Genomic DNA, 13,258 nt, shown 5'->3' on the forward strand with positions numbered 1-13,258 from the left:
CTACTTTTTGTGCGAACTCTTATGTACGAGAATGAGATCATTATAAATGTGACATGATACTGATGACCTTCAGGGAAGTGAGTTGACAGTTTTAACAAAATACGTCTTAAAAATAAATACAGAATAACAATTTATACTAAGAGTGAGTGAGTGTCAGGCGGCGGGCTCGTCTTTTTAAAGTTTTTTCCAAATTTTTTTTTATAAATGTTTTGTGTTGTTATGACGGTTTTTTTTTTCATGTCCCTTTTTTCAGTCTTTAACGTCTCCGTGCCATGACCTTCAGCGATGAGAGCTAAAGAAAAATATGTTGTCAAAAAAATCATCGGTGATACTTGAGGAGGTTTGAATGGTGATAAACCCGCCACATTCCTTCAGTAGAACTAAACATGCTACATAAATATTATGAAACACCACCACGGAATTGAGGTAGTCTTTTCGCTTGAATAGTGTCATAGTGTCATTCCCTGTCATTCATAGTGTCATTCCCTATGCCATTCATAGTGTCATTCCCTGTCATTCATAGTGTCATTCCCTATGCCATTCATAGTGTCATTCCCTGTCATTCATAGTGTCATTCCCTATGTCATTCATAGTGTCATTTCCTATGTCATTCATAGTGTCATTTCCTATGTCATTCATAGTGTCATTCCCTGTCATTCATAGTGTCATTCCCTATGTCATTCATAGTGTCATTTCCTATGTCATTCATAGTGTCATTCCCTATGTCATTCATAGTGTCATTTCCTATGTCATTCATAGTGTCATTTCCTATGTCATTCATAGTGTCATTTCCTATGTCATTCATAGTGTCATTTCCTATGTCATTCATAGTGTCATTCCCTGTCATTCATAGTGTCATTCCTTATGTCATTCATAGTGTCATTTCCTATGTCATTCATAGTGTCATTCCCTGTCATTCATAGTGTCATTCCCTGTCATTCATAGTGTCATTCCCTATGTCATTCATAGTGTCATTTCCTATGTCATTCATAGTGTCATTTCCTGTCATTCATAGTGTCATTTCCTATGTCATTCATAGTGTCATTTCCTATGTCATTCATAGTGTCATTCCCTATGTCATTCATAGTGTCATTCCAACAGTTCCTCAGGGCACTATTTTGGGACTCTCGGTTATTCACCGTTTAAATCAATTATTAGATGCAGTACATCTGGATTTGTGCAGCTACCCTAGACTATATGAAGGGAAGTACAGCGTGTCAAAAAGCTAGCTACGTGATGTTAAAAAATCCCCATCACACAGGATGGTTAGTCATACAGAGGCATGTGATAAGTAGTCTGCACTGACAGACCCTGGGTGCATTATGAGGATATCATCAACACAAGAGTGACTAAGGTAGCAGTGATACTAAAAGTCTCCATCTCGCAGGATGGTTAGTCATACAGGGCCATATGTTTAGTAGCCTGCACTCGCAAATTTTGGGTACACTGTGAGGATATCTTCAAGAATACGAGAGTGAATAAAGTAATTGCAAAGCTCCAGGTGCCTCATGCCAACTGGTCTGAAAAGTCAAATAACTGGGCATTCAGTGATGTGGTGTGGGAGATCATGCCGCAGTTCCTGCTCACAGAGTTTTGCACCTGGAGTGCTCAGGATTGGGAGATCCGTCACCTGTAGCCACCTGCCACAGGTAACGGTAACCCAACCTGATCCTCGCAACCACTGTGTCGCACTTAAATAGGGCTTTTAATTAATTCAGACTTAGATTCAAGTTACAGGAAGACTTTAATACACTCGCACAATGAATATAAAATTTATATATACCGTTCACTGGTGATAAATGTAAGGTTCAAAGCCTAGAGACAAAAAGTACTCGACATCAGCTCAACAACACTTAAATTACTAAATCGGAAAGTAAAGTTATCTGAGACATGATTATTAGGAATCCGAAACAAAGAAAGAAACGCTTAAATGTTAGACACGTGGCCATCTATTAAGTTATTAATATCTAGAAGCGTAAGACACATAGGCTTTAATAGTATCCTTCAATTTGATCTTGTTTGCGTCAGATCCAAATGGTATCATATTGTATTAAAATTAGACGTTTTTCTCTTTAATGTGTACACAGAGAGATGACAAGTTAACCCAGGGCACTAGGATATCTCAAAGGAGGAGAGAGTTAAGAATACAACATTTTGTAACTAGTATACAAATATATATGAAGCGATATAAGTAGGTGCTAAAAATATTAACACGAGACAGTACGAAATAATGGTTTCAACGGGATAAGTTTATATTTTAGAAATAAAACTGAAATATTGGTACGGAAATATGACAGAAGAATAAAAGGGCAAGTTAGTAATATCACAGAGTAAAACTTTCTGGAATTTGCTTAAGACATGCTTAAAAGTTATTAAAACATGCTTGAGTGAGTAAAACTTGTTTAAAAGTTTTAAGCATCGATTGTACAAGTTCATGAGTGAGTGTTAGACATCCACAGATACCAGGCGTGGGTCAATAGGCCTTCGGCAGGCTACTTTATTCACATATTTTAATGTCTTCCTATACACATGTTATTGTATGTAAGGATATTCATTATACAGGACTCGGTAAAAAGTTATACAAATATTCATGAAAATATGCAAATCAAAAGTAAACAGGAAACAGTGATTGAAACACCACTACCTCAAGTGTTTGGGTAAACTCTTGACACTTTGCCTACACCAGTACCTGTCATCTTTGTTTTGTCCACTTGACACTTGTCACACCCTTACCTTGGGTGCCAAGGTCAGCCAAGGGCCTCCAAAATATGAGTTTTTGCACGGTACAGCTGACACCATCTACACCTGACACTATGTACTCCGATTCCGTGTACACCTGACTCCATGGTCATGCTAACCTTCTGACTTCGAGTTTTGTCTTGCGACCTCTAAAACTACTCATAGTTAGCAGCACTATCAGAGGTGCACATTTAACGAATTAAGGGAGTATCTTTCACCAATTTTAAATTATATTTACACAGTAACCTAAGGCAATTCTGGTCCCTTACGACGCATTGAACCTGACCTTCACCATGTCCAAACCAACACTCGCGTTTTCTTGGACTTCACAAGAAATATTTGTGATACTTTAAGGCTGTTCACTGACCAGTCATTTGCAGTTGCAGAGAAACTGGGACGGTTTGACGGATTGGTGTAGGAAATGAAATGGTTGGACGGACTGGAGGAGACCGCCTGTAATGGTTTGAGGGACTGCAACACGCACAGACTGAGGTGGGTTGTTGGACTGGAGACTGGAACACAGACTGGTGGACTGACAAACTGGAGCAGTTCAAAGCCGAAGCCACATTGCTACATCACAGTGATGGGATTAGTGTATCAAAGGTAAAAGCAAGAAGCGAGGATTGTTTCAACGATTTTACATATAATATAATATATATATATATATATATATATATATATATATATATATATATATATATATATATATATATATATATATATATGGGTAGGTAGATATATGTGAATGTCTATTATCATGTCTAGAATGCTATTATCATGTCTTCGCGAGAAACAATGACGCAGCGACTTGCGTCTCGCGGCTTATCCATGCTTATCTTGACAAATATATGAGAATATGAATGTGCTCTTCTCTGCATGTTAGTTATTGACACTACCATTCTTAGACTGTTACTTCAGGGGCTATACACCGTATAAGAATGAAGAACAAGCACAGACATAGCGTGTTAAGAACAAGTGCAATTTTTTTTATCATGGTCAAATATTTTTTAAATATATTAACAAGTTCCAGGAAATAATGGTCCAGGTTGCATTCATGCTGAACTTGTTCAGCGGATCATGTTGCCTTATCAGTCACAGCCTGGAGGTCGGTCTGAACATGTTCCTTCACCGACCTCACTTTCCAAGAGCAGCGGTGAACATGGGGCGAAGTGTTCGACCATAGGGCCTTCTGAAACTGAGGCTAACAATAGAGATATACACAAACTATCCAACCTGTCCTCCTACAGAGGACGCCGAATTTCGCTCGTATGGGTTACATAAGGTCAGAAATTGTCGTATTAGAAAATGGTGGCGGTTGGTTGAAAGTAACGTACTGTCCCGTTTTCTGTTTTGGGTCCTCTGGTGGGTTGGGAGAGGATCTAGTACAAGTTAAGCCTCGACCATGTTGCCTGACCTACAAGTTAGGCCTCGACCATGTTGCCTGACCTACAAGTTAGGCCTCGACCATGTTGCCTGACCTACAAGTTAGGCCTCGACCATGTTGCCTGACCTACAAGTTAGGCCTCGACCATGTTGCCTGACCTACAAGTTAGGCCTCGACCATGTTGCCTGATCTACAAGTTAGGCCTCGACCATGTTGCCTGATCTACAAGTTAGTCCTCGACCATGTTGCCTGACGAACAAGTTAGGCCTCGACCATGTTGCCTGACCTTCAAGTTAGGCTTCGACCATGTTGCCTGACCTACAAGTTAGGCCTCGACCACGTTGCCTGACCATCAAGTTAGGCCTCCATCATGTTGCCTGACCATCAAGTTAGGCCTCTACCATGTTGCCTGACCTACAAGTTAAGCCTCGATCATGTTGCCTGACCTTCAAGTTAGGCCTCGACCATGTTGCCTGACCTACAAGTTAGGCCTCGACCATGTTGCCTGACCTACAAGTTAGGCCTCGACCATGTTGCCTGACCTACAAGTTAGGCCTCGACCATGTTGCCTGACCTTCAAGTTAGGCCTCGACCATGTTGCCTGACCTACAAGTTAGGCCTCGACCATGTTGCCTGACCTTTAAGTTAGGCCTCGACCATGTTGCCTGACCTACAAGTTAGGCCTCGACATGTTGCCTGACCTACAAGTTAGGCCTCGACCATGTTGCCTGACCTACAAGTTAGGCCTCGACTATGTTGCCTGACCTACAAGTTAGGCCTCGACCATGTTGCCTGACCTTCAAGTTAGGCCTCGACCATGTTGCCTGACCTACAAGTTAGGCCTCGACCATGTTGCCTGACCAACAAGTTAGGCGTCGACCATGTTGCCTGACCTACAAGTTAGGCCTCGACCATGTTGCCTGACCTACAAGTTAGGCCTCGACCATGTTGCCTGACCAACAAGTTAAGCCTCGACCATGTTGCCTGACCAACAAGTTAGGCGTCGACCATGTTGCCTGACCTACAAGTTAGGCCTCGACCATACTGAGATTGACGTCTACAATTTATAATGTTTTCTTATGAGACAAAGATAAGGTGGGTCTCTGCCTGACAGTCTTGTAAGTGTTTTTAATTTAAGTTATTGTTCCTGCTACTGAGAAACTATTACTGTACTCTGTGGCGTAGTCTGTGTGCTCTGTGGCATAGCCTGTGTTCACTGTGGCGTAGTCTGTGTGCTCTGTGGCGTAGTCTGTGTACACTGTGGCGTAGTCTGTGTGCTCTGTGGCGTAGTCTGTGTACTCTGTGGCGTAGTCTGTGTGCGCTGTGGCGTTGTCTGTGTACTCTGTGGCGTAGTCTGTGTGCGCTGTGGCGTTGTCTGTGTACTGTGGCGTAGCCTGAGTACTCTGTGGCGTAGTCTGTGTTCTCTGTGGCGTAGTCTGTGTGCTCTGTGGCGTAGTCTGTGTGCTCTGTGGCGTAGTCTGTGTGCTCTGTGGCGTAGATTGTGTGCTCTGTGGCGTAGCCTGTGTACTCTGTGGTGTAGTCTGAGTACTCTGTGGCGTAGATTGTGTGCTCTGTGGCGTAGTCTGTGTGCTCTGTGGTGTAGTCTGAGTACTCTGTGGCGTAGTCTGTGTGCTCTGTGGCGTAGTCTGTGTACTCTGTGGCGTTGTCTGTGTACTCTGTGGCGTTGTCTGTGTACTCTGTGGCGTTGTCTGTGTACTCTGTGGCGTTGTCTGTGTACTCTGTGGCGTAGCCTGTGTACTCTGTGGCGTAGTCTGTGTACTCTGTGGCGTAGCCTGTGTTCACTGTGGCGTAGCCTGTGCACTCTGTGGCGTAGTCTGTGTACTCTGTGGCGTAGCCTGTGTACTCTGTGGCGTAGTCTGTGTACTCTGTGGCGTAGCCTGTGTTCACTGTGGCGTAGCCTGTGCACTCTGTGGCGTAGTCTGTGTACTCTGTGGCGTAGTTTGCGTATTATCTGGCGTAGTAAACAGAATGGAATTAGCATCGTTCTCTACGCAGACTTGGGTCAACACAAGGGTGTTGTGGAGGCGGCGAACCCTCACATCCTGCGTCACCTCTTAGTGTACGCCGTCACCCCTTGGTGTACCCCGTCACCCTTTGGTGTGCCCCGTCACCCTTTGGTGTACCCCGTCACCCTTTGGTGTTCCCCGTCACCCCTTGGTGTTCCCCGTCACCCTTTGGTGTTCTCCGTCACCCCCTTGGTGTTCCCCGTCACCCTTTGGTGTTCTCCGTCACCCTTTGGTGTTCCCAGTCACCCCTTGGTGTTCCCAGTCACCCTTTGGTGTTCCCAGTCACCCTTTGGTGTTCCCCGTCACCCCTTGGTGTACCCCGTCACCCTTTGGTGTTCCCAGTCACCCCTTGGTGTTCTCCGTCACCCTTTGGTGTTCCCCGTCACCCTTTGGTGTTCCCCGTCACCCCTTGGTGTTCCCCGTCACCCCTTGGTGTTCCCCGTCACCCTTTGGTGTTCCCCGTCACCCTTTGGTGTTCCCCGTCACCCTTTGGTGTTCCCAGTCACCCCTTGGTGTTCTCCGTCACCCCTTGGTGTTCTCCGTCACCCCTTGGTGTTCTCCGTCACCCCTTGGTGTTCTCCGTCACCCTTTGGTGTACCCCGTCACCCTTTGGTGTTCCCCGTCACCCCTTGGTGTTCCCCGTCACCCCTTGGTGTTCCCCGTCACCCTTTGGTGTACCCCGTCACCCTTTGGTGTACCCCGTCACCCTTTGGTGTTCCCCGTCACCCCTTGGTGTTCCCCGTCACCCCTTGGTGTTCCCCGTCACCCTTTGGTGTACCCCGTCACCCTTTGGTGTACCCCGTCACCCCTTGGTGTTCCCCGTCACCCTTTGGTGTTCCCCGTCACCCCCTTGGTGTTCCCCGTCACCCCTTGGTGCACCCCGTCACCCCTTGGTGTTCCCCGTCACCCCTTGGTGTTCCCCGTCACCCTTTGGTGTACCCCGTCACCCTTTGGTGTACCCCGTCACCCCTTGGTGTTCCCCGTCACCCTTTGGTGTTCCCCGTCACCCCCTTGGTGTTCCCCGTCACCCCTTGGTGTACCCCGTCACCCCCTTGGTGTTCCCCGTCACCCTTTGGTGTTCCCCGTCACCCCTTGGTGTTCCCCGTCACCCCTTGGTGTTCCCCGTCACCCCTTGGTGTTCTCCGTCACCCCTTGGTGTTCCCCGTCACCCTTTGGTGTACCCCGTCACCCTTTGGTGTTCCCCGTCACCCCTTGGTGTTCTCCGTCACCCCTTGGTGTACCCCGTCACCCTTTGGTGTTCCCCGTAACCCCCTTGGTGTTCCCCGTCACCCCTTGGTGTTCCGTTCCCCGTAACCCCCTTGGTGTTCCCCGTCACCCCTTGGTGTTCCCCGTCACCCTTTGGTGTTCCCCGTCACCCCTGGGTGTTCTCCGTCACCCCTTGGTGTACCCCGTCACCCTTTGGTGTTCCCCGTCACCCCCTTGGTGTTCCCCGTCACCCCCTTGGTGTTCCCCGTCACCCCTTGGTGTTCCCCGTCACCCCCTTGGTGTTCTCCGTCACCCTTTGGTGTTCCCCGTCACCCCTTGGTGTACCCCGTCACCCCTGGGTGTTACCCCTCACCCCCTTGGTGTTCCCCGTCACCCTTTTGGTGTTCTCCGTCACCCTTTGGTGTTCCCCGTCACCCCTTGGTGTACCCCGTCACCCCTGGGTGTTACCCCTCACCCCCTTGGTGTTCCCCGTCACCCTTTTGGTGTACCCCGTCACCCCTGGGTGTTACCCCTCACCCCCTTGGTGTTCCCCGTCACCCTTTTGGTGTTCCCCGTCACCCCCTTCGTGTTCCCCGTCACCCTTTTGGTGTTCCCCGTCACCCCCTGGGTGTTCCCCGTCACCCCCTTGGTGTTCCCCGTCACCCCTTGGTGTTCCCCGTCACCCCCTTGGTGTTCTCCGTCACCCTTTGGTGTTCCCCGTCACCCTTTTGGTGTTCCCCGTCACCCCCTTCGTGTTCCCCGTCACCCTTTTGGTGTTCCCCGTCACCCCCTTCGTGTTCCCCGTCACCCTTTTGGTGTTCCCCGTCACCCCTTGGTGTTCCCCGTCACCCCCTTGGTGTTCTCCGTCACCCTTTGGTGTTCCCCGTCACCCCTTGGTGTACCCCGTCACCCCTGGGTGTTACCCCTCACCCCCTTGGTGTTCCCCGTCACCCTTTTGGTGTACCCCGTCACCCCTGGGTGTTACCCCTCACCCCCTTGGTGTTCCCCGTCACCCCTTGGTGTACCCCGTCACCCCTGGGTGTTACCCCTCACCCCCTTGGTGTTCCCCGTCACCCTTTTGGTGTTCTCCGTCACCCTTTGGTGTTCCCCGTCACCCCTTGGTGTACCCCGTCACCCCTGGGTGTTACCCCTCACCCCCTTGGTGTTCCCCGTCACCCTTTTGGTGTACCCCGTCACCCCTGGGTGTTACCCCTCACCCCCTTGGTGTTCCCCGTCACCCTTTTGGTGTTCCCCGTCACCCCCTTCGTGTTCCCCGTCACCCTTTTGGTGTTCCCCGTCACCCCCTGGGTGTTCCCCGTCACCCCCTTGGTGTTCCCCGTCACCCCTTGGTGTTCCCCGTCACCCCCTTGGTGTTCTCCGTCACCCTTTGGTGTTCCCCGTCACCCTTTTGGTGTTCCCCGTCACCCCCTTCGTGTTCCCCGTCACCCTTTTGGTGTTCCCCGTCACCCCTGGGTGTTCTCCGTCACCCCTTGGTGTACCCCGTCACCCTTTGGTGTTCCCCGTCACCCCCTTGGTGTTCCCCGTCACCCCCTTGGTGTTCCCCGTCACCCCTTGGTGTTCCCCGTCACCCCCTTGGTGTTCTCCGTCACCCTTTGGTGTTCCCCGTCACCCCTTGGTGTACCCCGTCACCCCTGGGTGTTACCCCTCACCCCCTTGGTGTTCCCCGTCACCCTTTTGGTGTACCCCGTCACCCCTGGGTGTTACCCCTCACCCCCTTGGTGTTCCCCGTCACCCCTTGGTGTTCCCCGTCACCCCTGGGTGTTCTCCGTCACCCCCTTGGTGTTCCCCGTCACCCCTGGGTGTTCCCCGTCACCCCTGGGTGTTCTCCGTCACCCCCTTGGTGTTCCCCGTCACCCCTGGGTGTTCCCCGTCACCCCTGGGTGTTCCCCGTCACCCCTGGGTGTTCCGTCCCACGGTTCCTGGAGAAGCTTCACTCAACCTTCATTTAGCCCAAGTGTAAAACTACAAAGAGAATATAAACCTAATCCCTCTTCACTTCTGCGTTAAGCCTAAAGGCTACACGCCTCGCATGTTCTTGGAGTTATTTATGTTATTATCCAATTTGGTTATTTCAGGGTTACCCTGCGATGATTTTGGGGCTCAATGTCCCTGGGGCCCGGTCCTCGAGCAGGCCTCCTTTTATTACCCTCCCTCCCACACTCTTTCCCCCCTGCCTTTGACCTTAGTCGGGATAAACCGGGGAAGGCCCTCTGAAGCAGACCCATCAGGGTGGAGCCCCGGGCTATGCGAGTTTTTACTGGGTGGTGGGGTAGTGGGGTGTAGGTGTGTGCATTCTGGACCCCATGGCTGTGGTTACCGTCTCCTGTGCGGTCTCGAGAGGCTTGTGAGCCCTCAATTATCTACAGAAAGTTACTGTAGTGTCCGGCACGTTCCTGGTAGTGAGGCGAGATAGTGGGGGAGTAGAGAACATCTACCCAGCACCCAGCCCACTACCTAGGATCCGCCCCACACCTTCCTAGCAACAGGAGGCTCACTGGTTGAGACTTCCCCATACTATTAGTACCTGCTATTCGCGGGCTCCCGAGTACAAAAGTATATATATCAAGTCTTATATTGCATAAGACTTGATATGTCCGCTACATATCTATTGCCCGCCACAACAGGTATAACCGGTGATGTTTGGCCTTGGGAGACAACAGGCGTTTGTGGGGCTCGTCGGGTGCCAACACTCATGTGAATACACTAAGATGTACCCAGCTTCCCGGTACATATACACTAAGGTGTACCCAGCTTCTCGGTACATATACACTAAGGTGTACCCAGCTTCCCGGTACATATACACTAAGGTGTACCCAGCTTCCCGGTACATATACACTAAGGTGTACCCAGCTTCTCGGTACATATACACTAAGGTGTACCCAGCTTCTCGGTACATATACACTAAGGTGTACCCAGCTTCCCGGTACATATACACTAAGGTGTACCCAGCTTCCCGGTACATATACACTAAGATGTACCCAGCTTCCCGGTACATATACACTAAGGTGTACCCAGCTTCCCGGTACATATACACTAAGGTGTACCCAGCTTCCCGGTACATATACACTAAGATGTACCCAGCTTCCCGGTACATATACACTAAGGTGTACCCAGCTTCCCGGTACATATACACTAAGGTGTACCCAGCTTCCCGGTGCATATACACTAAGGTGTACCCAGCTTCTCGGGGCATATACACTAAGGTGTACCCAGCTTCCCGGGGCAAATACACTGAGTTTACTTTAGCCTTTGATTATGTTAAAGACTAAAGTATACTTGCTGGTTGGTTAGTAATCTGTTGTGGTGGCCTTAATAGCCCTCCCACGGCTGATAGGTCTTAGGTCCAACACCAAATTAAAACTACCAAACTGACAATGGTGTGAAATGTGATTTTTAAGAGTAATGGAAGTCTCGAACCGGGGTCCTAGATGTTCCAGAGGCACACGCGACCACTCCTCCGTGAACTGGGGTTCAAGATGTTCCAGCAAACTGAGGTGTAATGTTCAAAATCTCAAAATTACCGGTTCAGCTCTGCTTTTCAATTTGTTTTTCCAGCCTAGTGAAAAAAATAGCCTACCCTCACGACCAAACCAACAGTATAATTTATTGTTTTCATCGTCAGCATATCGACCAATAGATTCAGCTTTAACCACTTCATGTGATCGTTTGACACAGACGGGTGGGTTGTTTACTGTGCTGACGGGTGGGTTGCTTACTGTGCTGACGGGTGGGTTGCTTACTGTGCTGACGGGTGGGTTGCTTACTGTGCTGACGGGTGGGTTGCTTACTGTGCTGACGGGTGGGTTGCTTACTGTGCTGACGGGTGGGTTGTTTACTGTGCTGACGGGTGGGTTGTTTACTGTGCTGACGGGTGGGTTGCTTACTGTGCTGACGGGTGGGTTGCTTACTGTGCTGACGGGTGGGTTGCTTACTGTGCTGACGGGTGGGTTGCTTACTGTGCTGACGGGTGGGCTGTTTGCCGTTGTATATGATGGTACAGAACCTTGCCGTGGCAGAGAGGACTGGACTAGGAACTAAAATTTAACATTTTATTAATAATTATAACCTTAACGTTATATTTACCGTGTTTCAGTGTTTATGTAACGACATAAACGCAAAACACATAAACACAGTTTCCTTGCCCGAAACGCTATGCGTATTAGTGGATTTAGGTATTGTATGTATGAGCTCTATCTATAAATCCAACATTATGTTTGTATATCAACTATGTATGTACTTTTCCTGAATAAAAGTTTATTATTTATTTATTATTATTATTATTATAGAAACACAAATTACATTTGTCAACAAACGCTCCGTCGACTTCCGCCTCCATGTTGGAGTTGGCCAGGTCTCTGTGCTCCCCCCAGCACCCTGATGCTATGTACACTCCGACACTATGTACACTCCGACACTATGTACACTCCGACACTATGTACACTCCGACACTATGTACACTCCGACACTATGTACCCAAGTGACAACCCTGAGCCCCTCAACACATCATGTGCTAAGTATGCGCCGCTACGCAGCCTATCGTAGACGTTCCGCGAGACTGTCTTACAAGCTAGTGCAAAGGAAGAATAGATTAACGCTTTGGGAAGTAGAACATGAAAAACTGAGGAAACTACAGAATACTTTCTCACCAATGTTAGGCAGCTCCTTTATAACACCGAATACCACCCACTCATGTATTTGTCTAACCTAGCCTTCTAACAGTCTAGTGAGTTCACATCTGTTATGTTAATTGGCAATGTGTTCCACAATTCAACAACCCTATTTCCAAACCAATATTTACCCACTTCTCTTCAGAATCTATTACACATTATATCATGTTCTATTTAGCGTTACTTACAATCCTATAGATTTAGCATTTGTAATACCACTTTATCCAGCTCAGTCCTTCAGTCATGTCGCTTCTTTCTCCTGCCTTGCTGATGAATGTTATTAAGCCCTCCTGGTCTGTCTTTGTAAAGAAGGTCTCTACTTCCTGGGATTTACTCTATCATTCTTCACTGTACGCGTTCCTGTGAGTTTATGCCCGCGCTATAGTAGGCTACCTAGAACTAAAGTGTATAATTTAAATCAAAACGAGGGCAATTTAAAACTGAAAAATAACATTAGAGGTTCACATTGTTAACGCTTCTAGATACAAATCTTAGTATCCTATTTGCTTTATTTCATAAATGTGGCTGGTTTTAACCCAAAAACCAGTGGCTGGTTTTTGGTTTAATGTCCCTACTAATAATGATTTCTAGATGTTTTTTTTATTTAGATTTTGAACTTTAGACGTTGTTCAGCTACTAATATCCGGTTTCTACTAACATCACTTTGGCTCCTAAACTTACATACGTCAGCAATAAGCTGCATCTGTCAATGTTTCGTCCAATTTAAAAGCGTACTGAAATCGTTTCGTAGCAATTTTTATTATTTTTAAATTTATTCATCGTCCTTTTTGTATCATTTGCAAATGTATTAATGTTGCTGTTGAATCCTGAGTCGAAAACATCGACGTCTATGGTAGACAACACAGGTCCGAAGACACAGATCTGGGGTCCTCCACTTACAGAGGGTTCCCCCACTCGGATTTCACTCCATTCAGATTTAGAATCAGAAGCTCTATCCGTAACAACTACGTAACTCGTTACGAATAATGGCTGGACTAATCAGGTGTACAGTAATCTAAATCAATCTTACATATTTGGCACACAGTAACATTCGGCCTACAATTTGCAAAGTGATATATATTAAATTAAAATGTAGTTTACCATTAGAGTGGCGGGACAGATATTGACTCACTTAATATCACAATATTAGGATGATGAGACAATTTGAATGAGAACTAATATAAACCCATCATACCATGAAGATATAGAAATTA

General features: G+C 47.7%; 1 protein-coding gene across 3 annotated transcripts in view; it reads left to right on the forward strand.

Moving 5' to 3' along the window:
- The window catches only part of LOC123753958 (alkylglycerol monooxygenase), a 39,317-nt gene that overhangs the window by 10,078 nt on the left and 15,981 nt on the right, over positions 1–13,258 (forward strand). For 2 of the 3 annotated variants that reach the window (XR_011223439.1, XM_069307930.1), the window contains exon 1: positions 3,146–3,342. The exons of the other annotated variant lie outside the window; for it this stretch is intronic. Coding sequence is in view for 1 of the 2 variants with exons in the window: in XM_069307930.1 (XP_069164031.1) it covers positions 3,161–3,342 (182 nt within the window). In the remaining variant the exon portion in view is untranslated. Of the gene's footprint in view, positions 1–3,145; positions 3,343–13,258 lie in introns of those variants that run through there. 3 annotated transcript variants of the gene reach the window in all.

The sequence above is a fragment of the Procambarus clarkii genome, chromosome 6 (assembly GCF_040958095.1).
Source record: "Procambarus clarkii isolate CNS0578487 chromosome 6, FALCON_Pclarkii_2.0, whole genome shotgun sequence".
In the NCBI taxonomy this organism is placed as follows: Eukaryota; Metazoa; Arthropoda; class Malacostraca; order Decapoda; family Cambaridae; genus Procambarus; species Procambarus clarkii.